At 40.5% G+C, this 16,952-nt stretch overlaps 1 protein-coding gene across 2 annotated transcripts in view; it reads right to left on the reverse strand.

Moving 5' to 3' along the window:
• Positions 1–16,952, reverse strand: part of LOC109899299 (5'-AMP-activated protein kinase subunit gamma-2) — a 104,430-nt gene that overhangs the window by 85,031 nt on the left and 2,447 nt on the right. Inside the window, exon 2 of one of the 2 annotated variants that reach the window (XM_031836260.1) lies at positions 1,977–2,048. The exons of the other annotated variant lie outside the window; for it this stretch is intronic. Within the exon in view, the coding sequence (XP_031692120.1) occupies positions 1,977–2,048 (72 nt within the window). The remainder of the gene's footprint in view (positions 1–1,976; positions 2,049–16,952) is intronic. 2 annotated transcript variants of the gene reach the window in all.

Consider the following 16,952-nt stretch of genomic DNA (forward strand, 5'->3'; position numbering starts at 1 on the left):
TAAATTGCAATGTTTGCACTGTGAGACAGCGCTACAGGGAGGCAGAACAGACAGCTGATCGTCCTTGCAGTGGCAGACCACGTGTAACAACACCTGCACAGGATCGGTACATCCGAACATCACACCTGCGGGACAGATACAGGATGGCAACAACAACTGCCCGAGTTACACCAGGAACGTACAATCCCTCCATCAGTGCTCAGACTGTCCGCAATGGGCTGAGAGAGCCTGGACTGAGGGCTTGTAGGCCTGTTGTAAGGCAGGTCCTCACCAGACATCACCGGCAATAACGTTGCCTATGGACACAACCCCACGGTCGCTGGACCAGACAGAACTGGCAAAAAGTGCTCTTCACTGACGAGTCGCGGTTATGTCTCACCAGGGGTGATGGTCGGATTCGCGTTTATCGTCGAAGGAATGAGCATTACACCGAGGCCTGTACTCTGGAGCAGGATCAATTTAGAGGTGGAGGGTCCGTCATGGTCTGTGGCGGTGTGTCTCATCGGACTGGGCTTGTTGTCATTGCAGGCAATCTCAATGCTGTGCGTTACAGGGAAGACCTCTCTCATGTGGTACCCTTCCTGCAGGCTCATCCTGACATGACCCTCCAGCATGACAATGCCACCAGCCACACTGCTCGTTCTGTGCGTGATTTCCTGCAAGACAGTGTTCTGCCATGGCCAGTGAAGAGCCCGGATCTCAATCCCATTGAGCACATCTGGGACCTGTTGGATCGGAGGGTGAGGGCTAGGGCCATTCCCCCCAGAAATGTCTGGGAACTTGCAGGTGCCTTGGTGAAAGAGTGGGGTAACATCTCACAGCAAGAAGCAAAACAGCAAATCTGGTGCACTCCATGATGAGGAGATGCACTGCAGTACTTAATGCAGCTGGTGACCACACCAGATACTGATTGTTACTTTTAATTTTGACCCCCCCCCCGCCCCCTTTGTTCAGGGACTCATGATTCCATTTCTGTATCCCTTTCACATGTCTGTGGAACTTGTTCAGTTTATGTCTCAGTAGTTAAATCTTGTTAAGTTCATACAAATATTTACACATGTTAAGTTTGCTGAAAATAATCGCAGTTGATAGTGAGAGGACGTTACTCTAATAAAAAGGTTGGATGGAAACCTAGCTAGTATTCCAACTGGACATTATTTGTCTTTTTACCAAAACATTCAAACACCATCAGATATAATTCATAGCAAGCTGGGTTAGTCAGATTTGATGAAATATAACAGAACAGAATGACATTCACTCTCATGGGATGGGTTGTCAAAAAGAACTAACTGAAAGAACTCTTGATTGCCAGGTCTGGCTCGGGCTTATGTCATCAGTGTGACTAACCCCATTATCCCCACAGAGCACTCATCTGATCAAAGGTGTCAAGGGGTTTAGCTCAGGGTGAAGTTAGGGCCATTCCCCGACTTTAAATAGAGACCAAAAGCCAATGTCAGTGCTGCAATCCCCGCAGGAGCTACAGTAGGCATACAATTATGAGATGGCATTTTAATCTGGTAATGATGAAAATTAAAAGATGAGGTTTTAATCAAAACTATGTTAATTGCGATGGGGATGCTTTTAATTTATGAGTCGCTCTGGATGAGTCGCTCTGGATAAGAGTTAAATGTAAAATTTGTAATTATTGTGCAACAGTGCAAAATCACTCAGCAGGAGGCTATTGGTGACATAACCCTCACACAAAACAGCACTGACCAAATTATGGCCTTTGTGATGAACCCTATCCTGGACCCAAACAGTAAGTACTGTAGCCCACTATATCACTATATTGTTGAAAAAAAAACACTAGAGTTGGCTGAAGCACATCTAGACTAGACCATCAATTTATAAATGAACCCCAACCATCGCTGGATTCTCAATAGTCTATATGAACAGCTGAAAATATGAAATATTGATATTTTCCCAGGGCACACTGGAAGTGGTGAGGGTGTGCCGGGCTTGGGACATCACTGTACCTTCTGTATGTCGGCCTTATCCACATGGTCGGCATCTCCCTCCAAGAAGGGCATGGCAAACGAGCCGAGGTCCTGTAGACCAAGGAGAGAATGCCGGCGTTAGATAAACATTGGCATTAGTATTGGACTCGTGGCAGCCCCGCCTCCCACCACCCCCGCAAAGAAAACACTGCCTTCACAAATCATTTATTAGCAAAGACAGAATCCTTTTCCTACCGTTTGTATAACATAACATTTGATTCCAGAAGCATCTACCACATATAACATTATAAAAACGTAATCTAATATAATACAGTATCTAATAATATAATCTCTATGATCATCTATATCAGAGAGTTGACTTTCGAAGCACACACTCAGTTCCCAAGATCTTGTTTGTGTTAATGACAATGACCTCCAACAATCACCTTTAGAACGCTGATCTCAAGACTTTTCATGCTCCACTATCATACTTGTGCAGGCAGGAAAACATGTATTGAATGTGCAATGTTAAAACCGGTTCTTTGAAACCCAATTCCATGAGAAAGTGACTGCCTTTCATCTCTCCCCCACCTAACTGTCATGGTTCCTCCTGATACCCGTCATCATTTTACTCCATTGAATGGAACTATCCTTCTCTCCTTTCACTGCCAAGTCCAAAAGGAGTACCTGCCTTGAACACTTCTCCAGAACGTTTTAACTTGGCTAGACTGGTCCCAGATTTGTTTGTACATCCTTGTCACGCCAATGACCATAGGAGTTGGCATGAAAGCACACACAGATCTGGGACCAGAATAATGATTGACACCTCAAGACAAAAAGAGCAAGGCCATTGATTTCAGCTTCTAACTAGAAACGGTTTATATTTATAAAAATAGTTAATTTACACTGAACAAAAATATAAACGCAACATGTAAAGTGTTGGTCAAAGTCATAGTCTGTTCTCTCTGCTACTGTACACAAAGTGGTACCAACGCACAAGTCTGGAACCAACAGGACCCTGAACAACTTCTACCACCAAGCCATAAGACTGACAAGTAGTTAGTTAAATAGCTACCCGGACTATTTGCATTGGACTCATCACATACACTGCTGGTACTGTTTACGATCTGTCACTTTATTCCTAGTTATATGTACATCTACCTCAATTACCTCGTACCCTGGCACAGTGACTCTGTACTGGTACCCCTTGTACACTGACCAAAAATATGAATGCAACAAGTAGTGGTCCCAAGCTCCCAGAAATGTTCCATACACACAAAAAGCTTATTTCTCTGAAATGCTGTTCACACATTTCTTTACATCCCTGTTAGTGAGCATTTCTCCTTTGCCAAGATAATCCATTCACCTGACAGGTGTGGCATATCAAGAAGCTGATTAAACAGCATGATCATTACACAGGTGAACCTTGTATTGGGGACAATCAAAGGCCACTCTAAAATGTGCAGTTTGGTCACACAACACAATGCCACAGATGTCTTAAGTTCAGGGAACATGCAATTTGGGGCGGCAGGGTAGCCTAGTGGTTAGAGTGTTGGACTAGTAACCGGAAGGTTGCAAGTTCAAATCCCCGAGCTGACAAGGTACAAATCTGTCGTTCTGCCCTTGAACAGGCAGTTAACCCACTGTTCCTAGGCCGTCATTGAAAATAAGAATTTGTTCTTAACTGACTTGCCTAGTTAAATAAAGGTTAAAAAAAAATAATGTAATATCCACCAGAGCTGTTGCCAGATAAATTCATTTTAATTTCTTTACCGTAATCTCCAACTGCACCGGGCAGACGTGTACAACAGCGTGTTCCAGTACCCACCAATATCCAGCAACATTGAACAGCCATTGAAGAGGAGTGGGACAACATTCAATCAACAGCCGGATCAACTGTATGCAAAGGAGATGTGTCGCGCTACATGAGGCAAATGGTAGTCACACCAAATACTGACTGGTTTTCTGATCTACGCCCATACAAGATATCTGTGACCACCAGATGCATATAGTATCTGTATTTCCAGTCATGTGAAATCCATAGATTAGGGCCTAATGAATTTATTTAAATTGACAGATTTCCTTATATGTAACTCAGTAAAATCTTTGAAATTCTTGCATGTTGTGTTTATATTTTTGTTGAGTGCATTCGGAAAGAATTCAGACCCCTTCCCTTTTTCCACATTTTGTTACGTTACATCCTCTTCATCAATCTACACACAATACCCCATAATGACAAAGCGAAAAACAGTTTTTTCAATAAAAAAATGTTTACATAAGTATTCAGACCCTTTGCTATGAGACTCGAAATTGAGCTCGGGGGCATCCTGTTTCCATTGATCATCCTTGAGATGTTTCTACAACTTGATTGGAGTTCACCTGTGATAAATTCAATTGATTGGACATGATTTGGAAAGGCACACACCTGTCTATATAAGGTCCCACAGTTAACAGTGCATGTCAGAGCAATAACCAAGCCATGAGGTCGAAGGAATTGTCCGTAGAGCTCAGAGACAGGATTGTGTCGAGGCACAGATATGGGGAAGGGTACCAAGAAATGTCTGCAGCATTGACGGTCCCCAAGAACACAGTGGCCTCCATCATTCTTAAATGGAAAAAGTTTGGAACCACCAAGACTCTTCCTAGAGCTGGCCACCCGGCCAAACTGAGCAATCGGGGGAGAAGGGCCTTGGTCAGGGAGGTGACCAAGAACCCGATAGTCACTCTGACAAAGCTCCAGAGTTCCTCTGTGGAGATGGGAGAACCATTCAGAAGGACAACCATATCTGCAGCACTCTAACAATCAGGCATTAATGTTAGTGGCCAGATGGAAGCCACTCCTCAGTAAAAGACAGTCAGCTTGATGTTTGCCTAAAGGCACCTAAAGGACTCTCAGCAACACTCCCCATCCAACCTGACAGAGCTTGAGAGGATTCAACAAACTACTGCTTCAACAAAGTACTGAGTAAAGGGTCTGAATACTTCTGTAAATGTGATATCTGTTTTTTATTCTTAATACATTTGTAAAAATGTCTAAAAACCTGTTTTTGCTTTATTATTATGTGGTAGTGTGTGTAGATTAATGAGGGGGAAAAAACTATTTAAACCATTTTAGAATAAGGCTGCAACATAACAAAATGTGGAAAAAGTCAAGGGCTCTGAATACTTTCCGAATGCACTGTAGGACATGAGAAACATTCTGGTTAGAATTGTGTCAGGAGAACAAATCTTTCCTCAATACAAATCCCTCCTTGTTGCCGATGACAACTGACTGACAGGTCCAATCTTGAGTGAACCAACCATGTGCATAAATGAAGGCCAGCCTTTTACCCAATCGCATCAATGATGACAGCCACAAATGAATGATGACCTCATAAATCCTACAGATCGTTAGTGTCGGTGACATCACAACCATAAAGATGAACTTCAGCGCTAGTGGCTCTCTGGCCACATCCTAAAAGTCTTTAATCATTTCTTACCTTAGTTGGCATGAGGAAAGGGCCAGAAAGGAAATAAAAATATGTACTTTAATCTATTAGTGGTTATTACAGAAAGGATAATGAGGAATTGAATCAATTCAACATAATGGGAAACATCCTCTGTCATCCTACTGTTCACTTCTGTCTCATTCTTACTCCAATCCCCCCTCTTTGCCCCCCCCCCCTCTAACCATATATTTTTTTCAAGTTTCTCTGCTAAGAAGTCCATCCAAAATTAAACAAATGAAAATGTGTATCACACACACACACACACACAAGGCCCCTGTACCATATCTGGAGTGTGTGCATCTTAACCCTAGCCTGATCACAGATCTATTTGTGCTGTCTTGCCAGAGTGGTCCAGGTTCATAAACAGTTTGCAATACAGCACAAACAGACTAGGGACCAGGCGATCTTAACCACACGACATGCTGTTCCCAGCTGGTTCAGATTGGTTGACCTTGCACTCATGTTTGTCAGTTGAACCTTGATGTCTGTGCCAGACCCCCTCTTGTTGTCTGTGGTCTACAGTACACACTCTTAAAACAGAAACAGGACAGCCCAAGATACAATTCCAAGTTAGACCACTCCGCTGAAGGCCACATGAAATCCGGGAAAGGCTTGAATTGTACACTGTGCACTTAGTTTTCCTAAAAGTCTACACACTGATAATAAATGTATTAACAAAGTTCTTAGTCCAGATTTTATTATTTTGCACTTTGTATCACATGCTTATTTAAAAATACCTTCACAATTAAAGGATTGTAGATAATGCAACATAAAAAAAATGAAATACCCTGGGAATCAGTGTTTTTGTGTTTTCATTCCACTTCTACTAATCAACTAATCACAGTCTTTAACCAAGACATTGATTAGAGAAGTGTCATGTAAATTGACAAAGTACATCAAACAACATTTCTGTAAATATTTCCATCTGTAGACCCTGGGATCAGCTGTGTTACTGTTTTGTTGGAACAAAAGCCTACACTTAAACCTGCCCATGTAGGGCAATATTCCCCACCCCTGGTTTACAACATAGTGGGAGAAACTATTATACGTTTTGAAATGAATGGAAATGGGGAATTGCATCAGTGGATCCAGCTACTACAGTGGATCCAGCTACTACAGTGGATCCAGCTACTACATATTCTGAGCAAGTAATAAATAGAACCTTGTAACAAATATTCCCCACAGGACTTTGATTTCTCTTCTCATTCCAATCACCATCTCCTCTTTGCATGTCTTCAGTTTAGAGCACAAACCCAACTCCAGTCCAACACTCACACACTTTTTAATTTACCTTTACTCCCAAAGTGCAGAACAACCAGCAAAATCCCCTCTGCCGTGCATATGTTTCTGAACAACTGCGTGTTCTTATCTACGTGCAGGCAAGAGGAGAATGACAAGTGGAGAAAAACTTCCTTCCCCCAAGACCGGAGCTCACTTTGACCTTCCTCCTCCAGCCTTGAAAAGCAGTCTGGAAAAAAAAACCTGCCTTTCGGTATCGAGAGAAAAACCAATTGCCAGTGATGCTAATCTGTTTGAGCTCTAAAAATCACAACTCAAAGTCTAGCTGCCTAAACAGTAGCCTTTCCCTGAGCGCAAGGCTAGTCCAGTGTTGCATAATGAGTACTTAGCTATGCTGTAATGAGATAGTTAACAAAAGTGCTGCCTCAAGCGCTTACAAATCCTATTTGATGAACCTCATAGGGGAGAGAGATAAAGAAGGATCTTAGTCCTCCTCACCCCCCCCCCCCCCTCCTCCATCAATCCCTGTTCCTCTGTCCTACTCTTCTCTATGGTTGAGTGTAGTTGGATGACTCAGCTAATGGATAACTGGCTAAGGCCTGCAGACTGTACGATTGTAACCGTCTAATGCCTCGATTTTACAGTCCCAGACTAATTTTACATTGTGGGCAACTTCTTAGGTCTGTAAACAATTGTCGGACATCTTGGCTCGTTCAGCGTGACAGGGTCTAGATCTGCTGATTAAGTACCACGACGTGCAGTCGTAGGCTCTGACAAAGTTTTGCCAGTGGCAGAAATGTTGAGCCTTTATCATATAGTGTGGCTGTTGTTAAGGCGTCAGCATGCTTCTGTTCGGCTGAACCGAACGAGTGTGCTCGCTCACATGCTCCCTTAAAAAAAGCGGCAATAGTACTGTTTGTCCATTTTGAAACACCGTAGCCAGTATACATTTCCTCAAAATAGTCAGAATTTATTTAAAGTAACTCAAGAAATCTGTCATTAATCTTGACGTTTTTACTGAGTACATATTAGTCGAGCAATTTTACATCTAAGATGTTTGGTGCAGTATTTCTTAAAGAAAAAATGTACATGAAAACGAGTCGTCTCTCGGTAATGACAACAAAGACTTTATTGAAGAATCCCTACTGCTGACCAATCACAGACGAAGGGGCGTAGACTTCGGGATCTGAACTTCGGCTTGCCTCTATAAAAAATGCAGTGTGCCCGAACAGCTGAAAAAAATCCTAATTGAAGTCCAAAACTAACAAAAACTAACAAAATGTCATCATAATATATGTACAAACTCCTCCGAACTATTTCGGACGCTTTATCGAGCTGATCCCAGTGACTGAACAACAGGAACACGGTGGAAAATGACCCCATGCTTTTTTAATTCAAAATTAAACTATAGAATTCACACATTATATCATGAAAAGTTGGTGCAAGTAATGGGCTATGTCAAAATTGCAATGCTTGCATTGAGTAATGGCAATAATTATGTGGAGGCGCAGATCACAATCAAGCTACTATTTGGAGTCAGCGTTTCCATGTTGTGATGTCTCTCTTCAATTTGAGAGGTGAGCGTTTCATTATGAGGAATGCACAGTTACAGAGATAGGAGCATTATTGTCTGTCAATCATCAACAGATTCTTATTGTTCTTTCATGCCACAGATGATCCATTATATTGACCAGATACACTGTTGGCAGCTCTAACAATGAAAATACATGTATTAAAAAATGGAAGGCAATATGGAGGAGGCAAGATAAGTTGGGGGACCATTTTAACCAATGAGACGGCAGATGCACGTGTGAACAACAGGCACAACACGTGTCCTACTTATATCAGTCCACTTGTAACAATCTAAGCATTGCGAAACTTCTAGTTGATCAAAAAAGTCACACATAGCAAATAAGCCATAGCATTTTTTGTTAATCAAATTCAACACTCATTGACCTCCATACAAAAACTCCTTACTTGGTGAGCCCCTTGCTCGGTGAAATAAGAAGCCACCTGCTGGAGACTACAGATTTTTGGCCTAGTGATCCCGCTCGCGTCACCTCTTCCTCTCTGGCCATGCTTGATACGCCCAGTCAGAGAGGAAAAGGCCAGAATAGTCCCACCTGTTCTTGCCTCCTCCTGACTGCCTTCCATTTTGAAGACATTTATTTTCATTGTTAGAGTTGCCACTTGAGTATCTGGTCAATATAATGGATCATCTGTGGCATGAATGAACAACCACAATTCACAGGCGTGACAGTTACTGTAAAATAATGGTCCCGCTTGAAACTAAACATACGTTTTTAATTAAGCCTTTGCCTTTTGTCGGGGCTCTATAAATGCTTCAGAAATCACCCCAGAAACAAATGTCACACTAAGGTTGAGAATAGGGTTAGGCCACATTTGGCTTCATAGGGTTGGGTGATATTTGGCTTCATAGGGTTGGGTGATATAAAAAATAAAGCTTAGTTATTTCTTTAGACTTCATTTTCAACATATTGATACAGCCTAAAGTTGTAAAGTTCAAATAGTAGTCTTGAACATCACGATATATCGTTTTGCACTTCACAATATATTGTCATAATCAAATATCATGATATTGGATTTAATCATATAAAATCGGCCAAACCCTATTTGGTAAATAAGGACCTTTTATATCACCCTTTATAAAGTATGAATGTACTTGTGAAGCATCTATGTAGGGCTTATGAAGACTTTATGGATGCTTTCATACAGTTTTGGTGGATAAAATCAAAATCGGTTGAGTGCTTTGAAAAACCCACAACCCACATTATGTCCATGAGCTGTAGTTATTGAAGGGGAAATGTCTTCATTTAAAATAATTGCTTCAACTCCATTCCATCATTGGTTTCAATTATGCCTCAACTCTATTCTTCTGAGTTCCTCTGTTTTTTTAACGAACCCTTTAATTTGCCAGCCTAGATGTGTCATTCTCCGAGAAAGAGGCTCCTTCTTTGAATACTAACTCACTTGCTAGTTTGGAAGACATTGATAAGAAAAAAACAGAATGTGCTGTGGGCAATGCATTTTGTCCATCAAGCCTTTCAAGTTCAAACTGCCACCTTTGTTTATTGTGGGTAAAAGCTATTAATAGACGCCGATTGTTTAACCTCCAAACAGTTTAAGCTGAACTAACCTCGCCTCGAATTCTTCATAAGTATTTTAAACCCTTAGTCAATCACACCACACTGTATCCAAGTCCACAGATATTCTATGAAGAACCCACTGTTCTGTTTTGGATGGAAATCAGGCAGAGACTCCAATGCTCCTCCTATAGTAGCTTTCTCAACACTTGTTCCACAAGCAGAATTTGTATCATCATCTCAGTGTTTCCATAACTTTGGGCTTAACAGCTGTGAAACACTGTGTAGGATGTAGGTCTATATCTGAATGTTCTGGAGATGAACAAATTCAAAGACCACATTCTGTGGAACAGAAGAATATACCCTAAGATTTTGACTCGGTTCCAATCTGACATTTTTTATGCAGACAGAGGATGACCCCTTTCCCCCCAAGCCAAACCCCATAGCAAAGAAACAATAATGTCATCACAGATGTATTCTCCAAAATACTGTTTTTGTTTAAACACAAGGAAAAGCTGCGTGTGTTATTATCACTCCCATTGAGCTTACTTTGACCACTCATGATTTTAACTGGCATACATGCATAAAACTAGATCTATTTTTATGGCAATGCATATTTTATCACTGGAAACTTGAGCATTTGTTGAAAGCAAGACAATTCAGCACTTACTGACCGATTTTTTTGTCAGACAACTAATGTGCAGGTATCCTTTACCCAACAAGCATTAACCAGGCATTGTTTAAGACACGGCATTTTCGATTATCGAAATGTCTCACCACTGCACTGTATAAGGTATTTATTGAACTAATGTATTACAGCCAACATAAGTATATATTGACACACTAGTGAAATGAAAGACATACGCAAATCTAAATTGGTCACATCATTTTTTATTTAACTAGGCAAGTCAGTTAAGAACAAATTCTCATTTACAATGACGGCCTACTCCGGCCAAACCCGGACGACACTGGGCCAATTGTTTATTTTCATTAATTTTTTTTCAATTTTATTTAACCAGGTAGGCCGGGTATGGTTCTCAATAAGGAACAGCTGTCGTTCGTTGTCTCTGATTGGGAATCATACTTAGGTAGCCTGTGTTGCCATCTTAGTTTGTGGGTAGTTCATTTCTGTTTAGCGTTATTCACCTTGCAGGACTGTTTCGGTTTTCCCTTTTGTTGTTTTGTGCATTCAGTGTTCAGTGCAATTCATAAAAAATGTACACGTACCCTGCTGCATTTTGGTCCGATGATTCCTCTTCTTCCGATGAAAGCCGTTACAAACACAGAGTTATACATGGAGTAAAACAAACGTACAGTCAATAGTACAGTAGAAAAATAAGTCTATATACAATGTGAGCAAATGAGGTGAGATAAGGGCCATGGTGGCAAAGTAAATACAATATGGGACTCCCAATCGTGGCTGGATGTGATACAGCCTGGATTCAAACCAGGTACTATAGTGACGCATCTTGCACTGAGATGCAGTGCCTTAGATCGCTGTGCCACTCGGGAGCCCATAATATGATACATTGTAACTTTTCTGCCCCAATAGCATCACTGTACCTCATGATGTGTAGTTACATGGGAATCTTTGTCCAGGACAAATTGAACATTCCAACAAGATGCATGTGTCTCCATTGGGATTTTAGGTTGAATTCCCCAGTCTAAGTATAAATGGCACAACCTTGACCTTGGTTTGAACCTCTACAACATGAGAACATACAATATTATTTCCCATTAGTCAAATAGTCCATAATTGTCTAATCCATAGTATTTCCTCCATATGACATCTTATTTAATTGCATCCTGTAAGTACATGCTATTATCATGCATGTAACCAACACATTAATGCTACCTTAACTGACTAAACTACCAATTAGTTGGCAGGCCCGTAAAAAAAATACATTCAAGCACATTACATTAATAAGATACCTCAAAATAGAAATGATAGCTCCAAAACACAATGAGAAACTAATATAATTGCTAACATCTGTAAGAAAAAAACAAACGAGTCAATCTTTCCGTAAAGTCTATACAGACAAACACATTTCCTCTTCCGCACACAGACAGAGGAAGAGGAAGTTGCAGATAAGCCCCCTGCGTCATCTGCTACACATACATACCTCACTGTGTTGGTTAAAATGGAACCGACAGGAATACCAGCGGGTGTGGAAAACAAAACCTTGGATTACCAAATAGCCTACAGCCTTTCAGTACAACATATATTCATTATCAATTGTAATTGAACGCCATCTCTCGCTTTGAGAACTTCAGCGGGCGCTTGATTGGTCTGGCGAGAGTCCCTGAACTTCAAATGTCTCTTTACAAAAGGATTTGTCACACACCCCTTAAAAAAAATACTTTAAAAACTCAAGTATTTTGTGAAGTCAAATGTTTTCCAATGCAAATTAACCCAACAACAACATAGAATCAACATTACACCTTTCCAAATTTACACAAGTATTTGCACAGAGGCACGGCCATAAACACTGCACCGGCCTATTGTCAAGACACAATACAACAAAAGAGAGGTGATTATTGTCACCATGGTCCATTGTGGACTCATTGTCCTTGGGGAGCGTATATGTACGTATACAGTCATGTACCTATTTTTCAACGTACTTTTGATATGTACTTTTATACTGTATGACAGAGAATTGTATGATCAGAGAAGTAAATCTGTACATGCATTCATTCTATTAGAACACGTTTTTTCCTTTCAATAGAATAATGAAAACATGTAAAAATGAGCAAAAGGTGAAATTCATTTTTATCCAGACAAAATGTAAAATGGGCGTCTCCTGAAATTTGCATCCGATTCATCAGTCTGTCAATAGTAGCCTAAATATTGACCAACCGATGATTTGGAGATAACCCATGCTCCTACCAAAACGACTACTCCACTCCAAACATACAACAGCACTGTGCAAAGCCTGATCAATACTGTTATCATCACAATTAATAAGGAATATAACCCTTTCTCTGTCTGGTCCTAGCTTAAAATCACCAGCAGCAGAAAACAAAGAGAGTAAACGTTGCCAACATGTTCCATTGTGAGACATATCAGTGCTTCCTCTAATATCTGAGCCATACTATATCCACCCAGCACAGTCACAAACCACATAAGCATACCCCTGCAAATGAACATACCTCAGATATGTATTTCAAAAATAGCTGCATAGATAAAATACAAATCAGATTACTATCACTAGTTGTAGGGATGTATGGTGATCCACTGTCTCCTAAGCATGTCTGGTGTCATGTATAAAACCCGTTGCCCAGCATTGCACATGATAGAGAAAGAGGGGAATTCTTTACGCCTACACTATAGAACTGACATAAACCCAAGAGTGACCTTGTCTTTTGTGTCAAGCAAGCTTAACGGCATCCGAGTCAATATCGGGCAATCTAACGTAAAAGTGAATCACACAAATCAGTGTGTAACTTCTCAAAATCAACACTACTGCATTTGTTTGGTCAACAACATACTGCACTACAGTTGGACATTATAAGTAGACCTACACGTATGGAAGAGGGGATACGCAGGAAGACCTATTCAAATGGCGTTTTTTGTTGTCATTCAACAATAAACACAAAAGGAAACCATTTCCCATGTCTATGAGAACAGGGCAGAGCTTCTTACCGTTTCCACAAATGTAGGGCATTTGGTTTTGTACATTTATCTTGGCATGTCATAGAAATAGCAGAGTGGCACAAAGGAAGATAAGATAGATTGAAACGGTGGGAACATCTATTGTCATCACCAATAATAATTGAGCATCAGATTCCTGACCAATGGAATTCTATGACTTTTCCTTACCCAAGGCCATCAGACTGTTAAACAGCCACCACTAACATTGAGTGGCTGGTGCCAACATACTGACTCAACTCCAGCCACTATAATAATGGAAAAATGGATGTAAAAAATGTATCACTAGCCACTTTAAACAATGCCACTTAATATAATGTTTACATACCCTACATTACTCATCTCATATGTATATATTGTACTCTATACCATCTTGCCATCGTTATGTAATACATGTATCACTAACCACTTTAAACAATGCCACTTTTATATGTTTACATACCCTACATTTGTCTCGCCCTGACCTTAGTATTCTTTGTTTTCTTTATTATTTTGGTTAGGTCAGCGTGTGACGAGGGTGATATATGTGTTTTTGTCCTGTCTAGGGTTTTTGTATGTTTATGGGGTTGTTTCTAGTCTAGGTGATTTTATGTCTATGGTTGCCTGGATTGGTTCTCAATCAGAGGCAGCTGTTTATCGTTGTCTCTGATTGGGGACCATATTGAGGTAGCCATATTCCTTGGTTATTTCGTGGGTTATTGTCTATGTATAGTTGCCTGTGTCAGCACTAGTGTTTATAGCTTCACGTTCATTTTATTGTTTTGTTAGTTTGTTTATCACGCTGCGCCTTGGTCTCGTTATGACGAACGTGACAACATTACTCATCTCATATGTATATACTGTACTCTATACCATCTACTGCATCTTGCCTATGCCATTCTGTACCATCACTACTGCATATATTTTAATGTACATATTCTTCATCCCTTTACACCTGTGTTTATAAGGTAGTTGTTGTGAAATTGTTAGGTTAGATTACTCGTTGGTTATTACTGCATTGTCGGAACTAGAAGTACAAGCATTTCGCTACACTCACATTAACATCTGCTAACCATGTGTATGTGACAAATAAAATTTGATTTGGATTTGATTTATCACTACCAGGTGTGAGAGTCCTTGGACGTCAGGTAAAAACATCACAAGTACCTGTAGAACTCGTCAAGCTTGTCTGAAGGGTATGGCCAAAGGTCAGTGATCTGGAGCACATACAGTGCCTTGCGAAAGTATTCGGCCCCCTTGAACTTTGCGACCTTTTGCCACATTTCAGGCTTCAAACATAAAGATATAAAACTGTATTTTTTTGTGAAGAATCAACAACAAGTGGGACACAATCATGAAGTGGAACGACATTTATTGGATATTTCAAACTTTTTAACAAATCAAAAACTGAAAAATTGGGCGTGCAAAATTATTCAGCCCCGTTAAGTTAATACTTTGTAGCTCCACCTTTTGCTGCGATTACAGCTGTAAGTCGCTTGGGGTATGTCTCTATCAGTTTTGCACATCGAGAGACTGAATGTTTTTCCCATTCGTCCTTGCAAAACAGCTCGAGCTCAGTGAGGTTGGATGGAGAGCATTTGTGAACAGCAGTTTTCAGTTCTTTCCACAGATTCTCGATTGGATTCAGGTCTGGACTTTGACTTGGCCATTCTAACACCTGGATATGTTTATTTTTGAACCATTCCATTGTAGATTTTGCTTTATGTTTTGGATCATTGTCTTGTTGGAAGACAAATCTCCGTCCCAGTCTCAGGTCTTTTGCAGACTCTATCAGGTTTTCTTCCAGAATGGTCCTGTATTTGGCTCCATCCATCTTCCCATCAATTTTAACCATCTTCCCTGTCCCTGCTGAAGAAAAGCAGGCCCAAACCATGATGCTGCCACCACCATGTTTGACAGTGGGGATGGTGTGTTCAGGGTGATGAGCTGTGTTGCTTTTACGCCAAACATAACGTTTTGCATTGTTGCCAAAAAGTTCAATTTTGGTTTCATCTGACCAGAGCACCTTCTTCCACATGTTTGGTGTGTCTCCCAGGTGGCTTGCGGCAAACTTTAAACAACACTTTTTATGGATATCTTTAAGAAATTGCTTTCTTCTTGCCACTCTTCCATAAAGGCCAGATTTGTGCAATATACGACTGATTGTTGTCCTATGGACAGAGTCTCCCACCTCAGCTGTAGATCTCTGCAGTTCATCCAGAGTGATCATGGGCCTCTTGGCTGCATCTCTGATCAGTCTTCTCCTTGTATGAGCTGAAAGTTTAGAGGGACGGCCATGTCTTGGTAGATTTGCAGTGTTCTGATACTCCTTCCATTTCAATATTATCGCTTGTACAGTGCTCCTTGGGATGTTTAAAGCTTGGGAAATCTTTTTGTATCCAAATCCGGCTTTAAACTTCTTCACAACAGTATCTCGGACCTGCCTGGTGTGTTCCTTGTTCTTCATGATGCTCTCTGCGCTTTTAACGGACCTCTGAGACTATCACAGTGCAGGTGCATTTATACGGAGACTTGATTGCACACAGGTGGATTGTATTTATCATCATTAGTCATTTAGGTCAACATTGGATCATTCAGAGATCCTCACTGAACTTCTGGAGAGAGTTTGCTGCACTGAAAGTAAAGGGGCTGAATAATTTTACACGCCCAATTTTTCAGTTTTTGATTTGTTAAAAAAGTTTGAAATATCCAATAAATGTCGTTCCACTTCATGATTGTGTCCCACTTGTTGTTGATTCTTCACAAAAAAATACAGTTTTATATCTTTATGTTTGAAGCCTGAAATGTGGCAAAAGGTCGCAAAGTTCAAGGGGGCCGAATACTTTCGCAAGGCACTGTATAGGCCCTGTCCAAAAACAACCTAACAAGAAGAAGAGCTGAAGAATATGGATTAATTCCAAGCCAAGCTCTCTTCCCTAATCCAATAAAGCCCTCTTCCCTCCATCTTAGTAGCTCTCTAGTGAGCTTGGTACACCATTACTATAGTTATTATTTATTCAGGGGAGTCCAATTGAGACCATAGTTTCATTTGCAATAGTGCACTGAGAACAAACAACTCTCAAACATAATTCAATAAATCAATAAAACAGATTTTATTTTTACCGCAGGATACAGCAATAACACAAATAACCCACCACGATCAACCACAACAATAATAAACCACCACAACACAAATAACCCACCACAATCAACCACAACAATAATAAACCACCACAACACTAATAACCCACCACAATCAACCACCACAATAATAACCCACCACAATCTACCACCACACTAATAACTCACCACAATCAACCACAACAATAATAAACCACCACAACACTAATAACCCACCACAATCAACCACAACAATAATAAACAACCACAACACTAATAACCCGACACAATCAACCACAACAATAACAAACCACCACAACACTAATAACCCACCACAATCAACCACAACAATAATAAACCACCACAACACTAATAACCCACCACAATCAACCACAACAATAATAAACCACCACAACACTAATAACCCACCACAATC

This window comes from Oncorhynchus kisutch, linkage group LG11 (assembly GCF_002021735.2).
Source record: "Oncorhynchus kisutch isolate 150728-3 linkage group LG11, Okis_V2, whole genome shotgun sequence".
NCBI classification, from domain to species: Eukaryota; Metazoa; Chordata; class Actinopteri; order Salmoniformes; family Salmonidae; genus Oncorhynchus; species Oncorhynchus kisutch.